This window comes from Mesoplodon densirostris, chromosome 1 (genome assembly GCF_025265405.1).
Source record: "Mesoplodon densirostris isolate mMesDen1 chromosome 1, mMesDen1 primary haplotype, whole genome shotgun sequence".
Lineage (NCBI taxonomy): Eukaryota > Metazoa > Chordata > Mammalia > Artiodactyla > Ziphiidae > Mesoplodon > Mesoplodon densirostris.
Genome location: NC_082661.1, coordinates 14,350,830 through 14,363,987, shown reverse-complemented (window position 1 = coordinate 14,363,987; position 13,158 = coordinate 14,350,830). Strand labels below are relative to the sequence as shown.

Sequence of the window (13,158 nt, the reverse complement as noted above, 5' to 3'; positions counted from 1 at the left end):
CAAGTCTGGGTATGCTAGAGGGGAATGACGAATTGGGACCAATAATTAGATCCACACAGGATAAAGGCCATTTGTAAACTGTGGAGCTCTGATCGCACTAATTACTATTATTTCTACCTGTCCAAGAGTCAGGGTACCACAGACAACCCCCAGGAAGGATGATCACTTGACTAAAAGCCAAAAGTCACATTTGGTACCTGGAGTCAAAAGCGCAACTTTGGGATGGGAAAGGCCAAAGCACAAAGCAACCACCACGCATTCCTCCCAAAGCCCCTGAAGGTCAGCTCTCGGGCTGGCCAGGCTGCTGGGAGCGCACCTGCCTGGTGGATCAATAGTAATTTGAGACACTAGGTGGCGCGCTATCTGAGAAACTCTCAGGAACTGAACGCGCAAGGAGTGCCGCCTGCTTCCCAAATCCTTGGGGAAAGCGCTGGCACCATCCACTTAGCGCTGGAGCCGGGCCATTCTCGGGGCACTCCCCGTCCTCCCTGGCGGGACCTCTGGGCTCCTCCTTCTTCCAGCAGCTCCTGTCCTGCCCACTCCTGGGAGGATGGAGGCTGCGGGGCTGCCTCAAGGTAGGAGGTGCTGCTGGGAGGCCCTGAGGAAAATCTTCCCTCGCCTCTGCTTCCACTGCTCCCTGGTGACATACGCGCTGGTGGGTGCCGTGCTCTTCTCAGCCCTTGAGGGCAGCCAGCACCTGGGGGCAGATGACCCGGAGTTTGAGGAGTTCCTGGAGAAGCTCTGTGACATCCTGAAATGCAACAGAACAGGTAGGTGGCGTGCCTGGGCAGGGCGGGCCTTTTCTCTCTGGGTAGAGACAGGCCCCAGAGAGCAGAGAACTGCCTTGTAGGAAGCTGAGTCTGGGAGCCCTCTGCTTGCATCCTGCCCACTCCTGGGCGACCTTAGGCAAGAGACTTCTCTCTGGGCCTCAGTTTTCCCCTCTGTAAAATGGGGGTGGGAATAATGGACGGCCTCTCAGGGTTGATGTAAAGAATGTAGGAAAAGTGCTGAGCACCCAGTCGGCGCTCCCTTCCCCACCCAGACCGACAGACTCTGAGGAAGGTGGATTGCTGGAGATTTGATGAGGTGGGGTGGGGTGGATGGGTGACCAGATCTGGAGCTGTGGGTTCCTAGGCTGGTCCTCAGAACTGCCTGCCCCAGCCCATGATTCAGTTTGCAAGGACTGGAATTCAAGGAACAATCCAAATTGGGCTTGGACTGCCGAGATAGTAGCCTGCCCCCTGCTCTCCCACTTCTTGTTTCAAGTGGCCTTTGTTTGTGGTCGGACTCAGGGGAGGAAGAAGGTGTTATGAGAAGAACTTGGGACCCGGTTTCAGTCCCAGTTGCTCTCCCAGCTTGCTGTGTGATCGGGGGCAGATTGCCCTCCCTGGGTCTCAGTCTGCCAGGGAGAACAAGGCCCACAGTCTCAGGCCCGCCAATCACAGGGACCCTGTGGGAAGCAGATGAGACAGTGGACGTGAAGCCTCTTGGAAGGCACAAGGCACTTTATATTTGTCCTTATTGCTTTTCATTCGTATTTGTCCCTTATTTCCATACTGTCCCCTAAAGCTTGGAAAGATGCATTCAACAAAGCAAGATAAAATAATAGAGAGTAGGGGCCTCCCTGGTGGCGCAGTGGTTGGGAGTCCGCCTGCCGATGCAGGGGACGCGGGTTCGTGCCCCGATCCCGGAGGATCCCACGTGCCGCGGAGCGGCTGGGCCCGCGAGCCATGGCCGCGGGGCCTGTGTGTCCGGAGCCTGTGCTCTGCAGCGGGAGAGGCCACAGCAGTGAGAGGCCCGCGTACAGCAAAAAAAAAAAAAAAAAAAAAAAAAAAAAAAAAAAAAAAAAAAAAAAAAAAAAAAAAAATAATAGAGAGTAAATAAAAGACAAAGGAAAAACAGACTCTAAAGTTCACGGGAAGAACAGGGTCCCGGGCTTCCCTGGTGGCGCAGTGGTTGAGAGTCCGCCTGCTGATGCAGGGAACACGGGTTCGTGCCCCGGTCCGGGAGGATCCCACATGCCGTGGAGCGGCTGGGTCCGTGAGCCATGGCCGCTGAGCCTGCGCATCTGGAGCCTGTGCTCCGCAACGGGAGAGGCCACAGCAGTGAGAGGCCCGCGTACAGCAAAAAAAAAAAAAGAACAGGGTCCGATGGTATGACAGGTCCTCAGCCAGGCTGGTAATGAGCCCTCCAACCTGTGGGAGGTCCTTTCAGCGGGGGCAGACCAGAGGCTGATCACAGGTGGCAGGGTCTCCTCTCCGTGGAGGGTCCTACTCCTTCTCTCTGCATCTGTGCCAGACAGACAAGCCTACTCAGATGACCCAGGAGAAGCCGTCTGCCATCAGACACTCTGAGCCATCACTGGGTCCAGACTGTCAACAAGTTCAGGGCTTTCCAAACCTGGCCACGCATCAGAATCATCCAAGGAGCTGGTCTAAAATACACATTCCCAGGCTCTTCCCCAAACCCACTTAATCAGTATCTCCAGGACCGGGCTGGGAATCTTATTTTTTTTATTTTTATTTTTTTTTTGTGGTACGCTCCGCGGCATGTGGGATCTTCCCGGACCGGGGCACGAACCCGTGTCCCCTGCATCGGCAGGCGGACTCTCAACCACTGCGCCACCAGGGAAGCTCCGGGAATCTTATTTTTAAAAAGTTTCCTGGGTGATTCTGATGCACAGAATGGTATAGGAAAACAGAGCTGGTCCATCTGCATTTTGCACTGATTTTCACTGGAGATTAAAATGCTCAGTAAGTGCTGGTTAGTGCAGACTCTGTGCCAAGTGTTTTTCATGCACTATCTCACTTGATCCTCACACCCACCCTATGAGGTGGATATGAATTGTCCCCCTTTTACAGATCAGGAAACTGAGACACTGGGAGTTAGACAACTTGCTCAAGGTCACCCACTAGAAAATGGAGCCAGGGATTCAACCCCAGGCATTTAGATTCCAAAGCCATGTCATGCTGCCTCCCCGATGGGGAAACTGAGGCTCAGAAAGAAGCCTCTTGTCCACGTATACAGGAACTAGTCAGGTTCAGAACTGGGTCTAGATTGCAGGTGTCTGGACTCCCAGGTTGGTGCCCATTCAAATGAGTGGTGACTTCCTGCTGTGCCAGGGTCTGTGACATCTTCTTACAACTGTGCCAGCTGGCAGGTGACTTCTGGGATCCCTAAAACCCACTGGCTGCCAGGCCAAAGGTACCATTTGGACACCTCCCTGAGAAACCAGGGCCCCCAGGCCTGCTTCCGCCAAGTCTTCCCAGACATCCTCAGCCAGCTGATCCCAGTATGATCACCACACTCCATCAGGCTTAATGGCTTGCAGGAGTGGATATGGTTTGCAATCACGCAAGACCTTGCATTTCATAACAGCCTTTTTCTTTCAGTTCTCAAGACCCGGGGAAAGAGACAGAGTTAGTAGGCCCCTTTGCAAGGCTCAGAGGTTCAGAAAGGCCACAGGGCAGTTCCATGGCTGAGCTCAGGCCGGACCCCTGTGGGCCTCTCTCTTGGGTGCTCAGCACACAGGGTTATGTGGCCTCCTAATCTCTGCAGGTGCTGGAGCAGTACCTAAATGGCAGAGACGTTGAGCAAAGGGTCCTGAGATCCTGCATTTAGTGTTGATGAGGGCCACAAGGCAGGGGGCGTGGTCCCTGGGGAAGACGCCCCTTCCCCTGGGTGGGACCTGTTTTAAAGGGCATAACCTTCTCTCTCATGCTGGTCGTCTCTTTCTGGAGTTGAGGGAGGCAGGAAGCGGGATCTCGGGAAGCTGCTGCGGAACAGGAAGCCCCAGTGGTTTAGCAGGTCTGCAGACTGGTCCTTCTTCTTCTTTTTTTTTTTTTTTTGCGCTACACGGGCCTCTCACTGTTGTGGCCTCTCCCGCTGCAGAGCACAGGCTCCGGATGCGCAGGCTCAGCGGCCATGGCTCACGGGCCCAGCCGCTCCGCGGCATGTGGGATCTTCCCGGACCGGGGCACAAACCCGTGTCCCCTGCATCGGCAGGCGGACTCTCAACCGCTGCGCCACCAGGGAAGCCCCAGACTGGTCCTTCCTGAGCTCACTCTTTTTCTGCTGCACAGTGATCAGCTCAGTGGGTAAGTCCAGGGGCGAGGGCAGGCCTGTGAGAGGAAGCTGGTGGTGGGGGCAGGGGAGAGGGGGAGGAGGACCCTTGGTGGGGATGCTGAAGTGTTCAATTCATTTAGTGCAAGAAACAGCTGTGGAGTGCCTACGCTGTGCTCAGGGAGACGGCAGTGAGCAGGGCTGCCACTGGCCCATTTGTGCGAATGAGAAAAGAATACCCTTCCTTCAGGTGGGCACGGCCCCATTCCCCGGGCAAAGGCCCCAGTGAGTGAGGTGTGGGCTGCGTTTTGGCTTCTTCTTGTGTCCCAGTGAGTGCTCTTATACAAAACACAACCTGCCGGGTACCTGCCTGCCCAGGTTCCTCGGCTCGGGGGCAACCAAACGTGGTCAGTGTGATGCGCTCAGGGTATCGCGGGAGCACAGCTACCCCAGCCTTGGGGCTGGGGAGTGGGTTTCAGAGTCACCAGCATATTGATGGCAGCTGGCTCCAAGGGAATGGAGGAGGGCACGGCACGGGGAGGGAGGACAGTGTGCCAGCGCAGGACCGGAAGCGCCAACGATAAGGCAGAGGAGGAAGGGGACCTGCAGCGCTAAGGAGAGCTCACAGTTGCCTGCAGGGCCCGTGCTAAGCTGCCTTCTTTAAAGCCCACAGTGAATCAGGTCGGGGAGCCCAAGCCCAGAGAGGTGACGTCAGGGGCCAAGGTCACGCAGTGAGTGGAGCTGGTGCCCACGAGAGCTGTTGAGACTCCAGGTCCAGGGCTCTTTCCCCAGAGTAGGCTGCCAGCTTTGCAGGTCTGTGGGGTGCTGTGGAGACTGCTCACCCCTGCTCAGGGAGCCCCAGGGAGAGCCTCGCTCCGCCTGGAAGCAGGGGCCGCTCAGATTCTTGTGTCCCGATGGAGTGGATGACAGTGCCCAGAAGGGAAGGACTTGGAGAGCGGAAGGAGCTGGCCTCGCCCTGTTCCCCGCACTTGCTTTATACGTGTCTCCAGCCTCCAAGCAAGGGAAAGACTCCCGTGCAACACATTGTCCCAGCGAAGTCCCTTCCGGAGCCCCGGGCAGAGGGGAGGGTGCGGAGGCAGAGTTGCTTCCCTACAGGGACCACTTGCGCGTTGTAAGATGGGCTCTGTGGACCCTCAAAGCCCCGGATCCTCCTCTCGGTGGCTGCGCAAAGGGTGGGCTCCTGTGTGAACCGCACATTGGAGCTGGGCTGTGGAGATGGCCTTTGCTTCTTCCCTCCCTCCCTCCCTCCCTTCTTCCTTCCTTCTCTCCTTCCTTCCTTCCTTCACAAATACCGAACGCCTCTGATTGCAACAGCAGCGGCTGCGCTGGCTAACACGTGTATTTATTTATTTATTTTTTTACATCTTTATTGGAGTATAATTGCTTTACAGTGGTGTGTTAGTTTCTGCTGTATAACAAAGTGAATCAGTTATACATATACATATGTTCCCACATCTCCTCCCTCTTGAGTCTCCCTCCCACCCTCCTTATCCCACCCCTCTAGGAGGTCACAGAGCACCGAGCTGATCTCCCTGTGCTATGCGGCTGCTTCCCATGTGTATTTAAGACTCATCAGGCTCCCTTTTAAGTTCTTCGAGATGATGAGCCCATCCACACCTCGCCACAACCCTGAGGTAGCTGTTGTTATTATTCCCACTCTCTGAGGCAAGGCAGGTCCACCATTTTCGCAAGGGGCCACAGCTCATGTCTGTCTGGGTCCGGTCTGTCTCGGTCTTAACCCGAAACCCCACGGCCTCTCTCTGTACGTGACTTTTTCTGTGCCTGGCATGGGGCTGAACTAGCTGGATGCCTCCCTGCCCTGGTGGGCCTCCCAGTCTAATGGAGGCGGGGACAATGAACAGCTAAGCACACAGACGTGCTCAAGAGGAGAAGCTTGGGCTGTGGAAGTGGGTGAAACAGGATGGGGGAGGGGGGTCCTGACTTTCGGGGGTGGGGGAGAGGCTTGTCTGAGGAAGTGACAAGTTGAAGGATCTGTGGAGATTAACCAGGCAAAGAAGGCTGAGAGAGCTTTCCAGCCAGGCAGCAGGCAAAGCTCCGGGGCTTAGAGGCCCCTCTGAGGAAGAGACCACTGAGGCTGGCGGGTTGTGAGAAGCGGGGCTGGTCTTGCACTCAGGCACCGTGTCCCTGGGCCAGCATCGGAGGACCTTCTAGTAACTAAGGGCCCCAGCTTCCCTCTGCGGTGCCGCAGCAGGGTGGGCTGGGTGCAGGGGCCGAGCCAGGCCTGGCAGGAGCCAGCCCTGCTGGCGGTGAGGGGGTCACAGGAGTGGAGGTAGTGGAGCTGCCCTCGGCCACAGGTCAGGGGCTCCTGGGTCAGCCTCCCCACCAGGACTGTGACTCACTGCGCAGGCCCTGCCCCTCTTGGGCAGCGAAAAGTACTGGGGCCCCATCTTCGTTCAGGAGAGCATCCATTCAAGAGAATACCGATCCCCGGGGGGCCTGAGCTCAGGGCACTCATCCCGGGGTCCCCTCACACTCGGGGTGGAGGTGGAGCACAATGGCCAGCTGCGGACTCTGGGGGCCAGCCACCTTGGGTCAGAGCTGTGTGACCTCCAGTGAGCAATTCAGCCTGTGTGAGCCTTGTTCCCTAATCTATGACTCCTCCCAGACCTGCCTCTGAGGGTCAGCATGAGGGTCAGCTGCAACTGACAGGAAACCCAACACAGTTGGCTTAAACTGCAAGGAAAATGCGTCACCTCCCAAGTAGGAAGTCCAGTGGGGGACAGCTCTCAGGCTGCTTGATGTGCAGCTTAGCTGTGACATTGACTATGAGGTTCTCTCCGTCCTGCTCAGCGGGTCACAAGATGGTCACCAAGGTCCACGTCCCACCCGGGCATAATTGCATCTCATAGACAGAGAAAAGGCTGGCTGTCATAATCGGCAAGAAACTTCCTGGAAGCCTCCCACCCCCCAAGCCAGTCCCTGGCAAGGGGATTGGATTACCAAGGATGACCTAGACGGATCGGATCTATCTCTAAATCAGGCGAGAGAGCAGCAGCGTTCCAGGGAAAGGTGGGGGAATGGCTGCTGGGTGGGCAACCTGTGCCTACTGCAACCCACTTGCTTAAATGGGCACATATGCTTGTGTCCAAGGGCGCCCCCATGTGGTTTCTTTCAGAACCGGTCTCATTCACCTGAATGTTCATCCAAGCAGGGACAGGTCAGGAGCAGAAAGAATAACTGTAACTTAATAGCTGCACTACGGAGCACTTCGCGGCACCAGGCGTTGTGCCAATGTGCTTTATATGCATGATTTTGTTTAATCCTCATGACAGCCCTACAAGGTGAGTGCTGTGACTGTCCCATTCAGCAGTGACCTTGGGCTCTGGGAGGGAAGTCGTTTCGAGCAGGGTATAGAAGCAGGGCACAGCTGGCCTTTTCAGGGACCCCAGAGCTCCAGGGAATGCTTTGAGGAACAACATTTACAGGGGAACTGTGCACGGAAGAGACTGGAAGCAAACGGGCTTGAGAGGATGGGGTTTCGTTAGGTTTTTTCTCAAGAACAAAAGGGGACTGATCTAAAGCAGCGTTTTTTAGCCTTGGCACTATTGGTGTCTTGGACTAGAGGATTCTTTGTGGCGGGGACTGTCCCGTGCATTCACTGTAGGATGTTTGGAAGTATCCCTGGCCTCTACCCACCAGAGGCAGCCACCTTTTCCCCTGCTGTCTTCACCAGTTGCAACAGCCAAAAATGTCTCCAGGCGTTGCCAAATGGCCCTTGGGAGGCAAAATTGCCCCCTGTTGAGAGCCACTGATGTAATGCAATGGTTATTAAAACGTGGTCCCTGGATCAGTGGTGTGAGCATCACCAGAGAGAACTTGTTAGAGCTACAAATTAATTTCCAGGCCCCATCCGAGATCTACTGAGTCAGAAACTACGGCTGTGGGACCAGTGATCTGTGTTTTAGCCAGTTCTCCAGGTGATTCTGATGCACGTAGATGTTTGAGAAGCACTCTCCTGGGGCAAGTGTTCTCAGGCCAGGCTGCACATCAGAATTCCCTGGATATCTTTTACACGCCCCCGTGCCTGGACCCCACACTAATCACGTCAGACTTACTAGGGACAGACCCAGGCATCAGTATTTTTCAGAGCCCTCCAGGTGATTCTAATGGTAGTCCAGGTTATGAACCACTGACCTAATGGAAATGCATTAGCTTGGCTCATATCCCAAGAAAACGAGGCTGCCACTCATGGTACAAGTCCATTAAGACATCAAGCCATCCAGTAAGTACAACTGGAAGAGGACTGGGGAAGGTTCTTCGCTGCCTGTAATCAATAATGGTCCTGCTGGTAATACTGCTCCCTGCCCTGCATCTCTGGGTCACCTGAAATGCACCTGGTCTTGATGCTGAAAAAGGGACCCCTGAAAGGCATGAGGTTGGTCAATCCCCAGTCATTCCCAATTGGATCAGCCCCCTTGGATTAGGAAGTGTTTGGGCTGTTAAATACTCACAGGCTAAGTGGCGTGGACTAATGGAATTGGAATATCAGCATGCATTATAAGAAATAATACGATTTTCCATTATGCGTTGTAGCACTCAGTAATTGGGTGGGCAATACATTTCCTTCATAGGGGCCTGTGCTCTCTGAGACTTACTTCCTTGATGCGTTCTCTGCAATGTGGCGTGTCCTCTGGATTGTAAACATATTCCACCCAGAGGCAGCCACAATGACTTTGTTTATAATCCACTAAACCCACCTTTGCCAAGGAAAACATGCATGTGGAGGGAGGTCTTCAGGTGAGGGGTGCCCACAGGCTGTGGGCTGTGAGACTCCGGACGTGTCACCTGACTCCCCTGTTCCTTGTCCATTAAATGCAGTAACGACGGTGGTTGCCAGTATTAGGGGTTCTGCTATGCGGGAAATTCTGACTCTAAAAGGCACTTTACTCCATAAATCCTGTAAGAAATGTGATATTCTTTCCTTTAAATAAAATAGATCTCACCCTGGGACTCCATCCTGGAGGCTGGGGGGCTCCCACTGGGGAGCCTCTCCTGACTTTCCCAGGGGTGCACGAGAGCTGGGTGCTTCCAGGCAACATCTGGAAAACAGGGTGGCTGCCTGCCCCCGGGCCCTGCTGCTGACACCCCTAAGGACTGCAAGGCCTGTGACAAGCTCAGGAGCAGGGATATTTGCTGACACCGGGGCCTAGGCTCCTGAGACTCCACGGCCAGGCCTCTCAGAGCTCCTGCCCCGACACGAGGGGCTCCAGGCTCCCTCCTCTCTTCCCTCACCCTCCACAATCACCCTGGCTAGAGTGAGCCATGCCCTGGTGTGCCCGAGGCTGCCATGGTTTTAGCATTTAAGGGTTTACCAGAACGTGAGACTTTCAGTCCCGGGCACATTGGGCCGTTGGTCATCCTCTCCAGGGCCCCCCTCTGTCCCCAACCCCCTCCCTCTCCCTGAGACCCCTCCCCACCCCAGTCTCCTCAGTGCTTCTGGGCTTTCACCGAAGCCTGGACAAGATGCTGTCCTGAGGTCATTTTTGCAACCTCCTCTCCCTGAGGGGAGGGTTGAGCTGCTGGAGACCTGCAGGGAACGGGGAAGGGAAAGAGAGGCAACAGAAGCCCTGGGCACCCCCGCAGCAAGTCCGGCCCTGCGGAACAGGCTCGGGTTTCTGACGGGGGGTTTAGCCAGTGCAGGCTCACTCCTGAGCCTGGTGCTCTTGGGTCCTGTTGGACAGGTGGGGACCTGAGTTCAAGGCTTTGCTTCCCGCTCGACTAGGAGCCCCCAGAGGGCGTGACCTCTGCCTGTTCCTCATTGTATCCCAATCCCACCCAGGGAAGCCTGGCATAGAGTAGGTGCTCAATAAGTGCAAATCCAGGATGGATGCCTTTGTTCTAATCTGTTGGTCTGCTCTTACGCATCTTGTTATTGATCTCCACTTGTAATTGCAAACTCATGAGGGTGGTTATTTGATTCCTATCTGCCTTACTCACCACTGTGTCCCAGTGCATGCAGTAAGCACTCACGTGCACAAACAATATGAATGCACAGAGAGTTCACCACCCCTGCCGTCAAATGGTACCTCATGGATGCAGTCAGGGTGGCGTGGAGTGCCCTGGGAAGGGTGCACAGTGATGGGACCTGGTGAGGGCCACAGTCCTCTTCCAGAACCCTGATGAAGATAGGCAGCCTGATCCCGTGCATATGCCTGGAGGGTGGAGGCTGAGGCCAGAGTTTGCACAGGAAGCTGCAGCCCTGGAGGAGGTTGGGGCTTAGCCAGCCTGGGAATTGCCTTCCAATTAATTTACATAATTGGGCTGCGGTTTTCTGCATTAATCATCCTTTATGACACCAAAACTTAAACATAGGCATTAAATACAGAAGCTTCTCCCTCTTTGTTGAAGGCAGTGAGCTTGCCCACTCCAGAAGATCCAACGACGTGCGCTGTGGGGTGCGACATCCCTCTGATCCTGCCCTCTCTAGACACGAGGGGTGGGGGGCTGGGGTGATGGGAGGAGGGGGCTCCTGAAGAGCTTGGAGGCTTCAACCTCTCTTTGCTTGACCATCCTGTTCCTGATGGTTGGAGGGTCCCACCCCCTCGGTGCTCCTGACTCAGCAGAAGGAGCTGGCTTGGGAACTGGATGGCCCTGGGGGTTTGACCCCCCAACGCCACACTTTATCACGCGTATGCTCTTGGCTAAGTCACTTCACTTCTCTGAGCCTCAGTTTCCCCATCTGTAACGGTGATAATACCTACCGAGGAAGGCTGGTTAATACCCAACCCACAGTAAATGCTCAAAAAAACAGCTATTAGAATGAGGACACCAACCTCCCGAGAACGACACACTTGCTGTGTGTGAGGTGCTGGTGTCTTGTAATCCTTCCCGCTGGTCAATATACAAAGCAGGTATTGTCATCCCCATTTTACAGATAAGACATCTGAAAATGTGAGCAGTCACGTAACTTTCTAGTAAATGGCAGAGCTGTAATTGGAAACGAGGTTGGTAAGAGTCTGGATGCTGGGGTCCTCAGCGTGTCACTCTCGCTTATGAACACGTTTGACCCACTAAATCACAAATGGCTCTGAGGGCAGCAATTGTATTTTAGTCACCGTCCAGCTTTCTACCGTCCCAAATACCGTGCATACTGCTGTACACACCACTGGCACATAATAATTGCCTATTATATAGAAACAAACATAGAGGCCCAGACATCCCAGGAAGGACAAGCATGGCTTCATAAAAACTGACGCCTTCATGGAGGATGATGGAGGTGATGGGTGTGTTTGCAAAGCCCGCACATCCTGTCACCTGTGCTCACCCTATCCCTCCAGGTGAGCTGGGCCCATCCTCCTTCAGATGCTCAGAAGTGGCAAAATGCAAGGCAGTCACCTCCTCCCAAGCACAGGGTTGTCTCCTGCCAAGGACATTTCGGGTCAAAGATCTGGACGTGAGTCGTCCCCTATCCTAAAGAGAAGCTGGGCTTCACTGCCTGCTCCCCCAGCAAAGCAGACCTAATGTCAGACAAATGGATGAATGTTTTAAGATGAATTTTTTTTTTTTTTTTTTTTTTTTTTTTTTTTGCGGTACGCGTGCCTCTCACTGTTGTGGCCTCTCCCGTTGCGGAGCACAGGCTCCGGATGCACAGGCTCAGCGGCCATGGCTCACGGGCCCAGCCGCTCCACGGCATATGGGATCTTCCTGGACTGGGGCCTGAACCCGTGTCCCCTGCATTGACAGGCGGACTCTCAACCACTGTGCCACCAGGGAAGCCCCAAGATGAATATTTTTAAACGTGTTGTGTAAAATGTCATATGCCAGGGAAATGAAGTGGCAGGTCTCTTTGAAGCTTTCTGAGCAGGGGAGGGGGGAGGGGGGAGGGCAGCCGACAGTCCCAGGCTCTGTCCTCTTTCTCAGGTTACGGCAACACCTACCCTGTCACCAGGCTTGGCAAGTACCTGTGCGCGCTCTATGTGCTCTTTGGCGTCCCCCTGATGTTCCTGGTCCTCACAGACACAGGCGACATCCTGGCAACCATCTTATCCATGTCCTACCACCAATTCCAAAAACTCCTTTTCCTCCCCCCTCCCCTTCCCAAGTGGCGCTCCGGACCCCCCTGCGAAAGAAGACCTGACACCAATCCCGTAGACGAAGCCATCCTGAGGATTGCCATCAACGACCCAGAACTCCCGGGCCCCAAACCTGCCCCCTCAATCCCAAGCAGCAACATGGAGCTGTTCGAGAGACTTCTAGCACAAGAGAAAGGGAACACACTGCAGGTGCCCCCTCAGGCCACGGAGAGGAGCTCTTCGTGTCCTGAGCTGGTGTCCGGGAGACTCTCGTACTCCATCATCAACAACCTGGATGAGGCGGGGCGGCAGGTGGAGAGGCTGGACATCCCCCTCCCTATCATCGCCCTCGTGGCCTACATTTCCTGTGCAGCTGCCATCCTCCCCATCTGGGAGAAGCAGCTGAACTTCGAAAATGCCTTCTATTTCTGCTTTGTCACGCTGACCACCATTGGGTTTGGGGACATTGTTTTAGAACAGCCTCACGTCTTGTTCTTCTCCATTTATATCATTGTTGGGATGGAGATTGTGTGCATGGCTTTCACGTTGGTGCAAAACAGGCTGATTTGCATCTACAAAAATGTCATGCTGTTCTTTGCAAATGGGAAGTGTTACAATCCTGTTAAAAAGTGAAGCCTCGGGCTTCCCTGGTGGCGCATTGGTTGAGAGTCCGCCTGCCGATGCAGGGGACACGGGTTCGTGTCCTGGTCCGGGAAGATCCCACATGCCGTGGAGCGGCTGGGCCCGTGAGCCATGGCCACTGAGCCTGCGCATCTGGAGCCTGTGCTCCGCAACAGGAGAGGCCACAACAGTGAGAGGCCTGCGTACCGCAAAAAAAAAAAAAAAAAAAAGTGAAGGCTCCATCAACTCTCGTGTGATGATGCCGGCCCAGCTGGTTGTCTTGTCTTTTGGGGCAGTGTAGTTAGAGCTGGTGGAACTGCAGCCTGTCACCTGAGGCCTCAGAGTCACACCCTGCATGACAGCTGATTTAAGTCTCGAGGCCCTGCAGAAATGTGGCCAAGGCCCTTCCTATCAGGACATT

The 13,158-nt window shown here is 54.8% G+C and overlaps 1 protein-coding gene across 1 annotated transcript; it reads left to right on the top strand.

Annotated features, from left to right (window-relative positions):
• Nucleotides 1-550: 550 nt before the first annotated feature.
• Nucleotides 551-12,749, top strand: KCNK18 (potassium two pore domain channel subfamily K member 18). Its single transcript, XM_060099088.1, has 4 exons — nucleotides 551-770; nucleotides 3,741-3,807; nucleotides 4,033-4,097; nucleotides 11,965-12,749. Exons 1-4 carry the CDS (start codon nucleotides 551-553, stop codon nucleotides 12,747-12,749), a joined length of 1,137 nt encoding a protein of 378 aa, XP_059955071.1.
• The last annotated feature ends 409 nt before the right edge of the window (nucleotides 12,750-13,158 follow it).

Bases quoted from the DNA above. Each gene is read 5' to 3' on its own strand.
- KCNK18 (XM_060099088.1), top strand. From the start codon at position 551: ATGGAGGCTGCGGGGCTGCCTCAAGGTAGGAGGTGCTGCTGGGAGGCC. The intron at 771-3,740 runs GTAGGTGGCGTG...CTCTTTCTGGAG, and splicing joins CCTGAAATGCAACAGAACAG to TTGAGGGAGGCAGGAAGCGG. The intron at 4,098-11,964 runs GTAAGTCCAGGG...CCTCTTTCTCAG, and splicing joins CACAGTGATCAGCTCAGTGG to GTTACGGCAACACCTACCCT.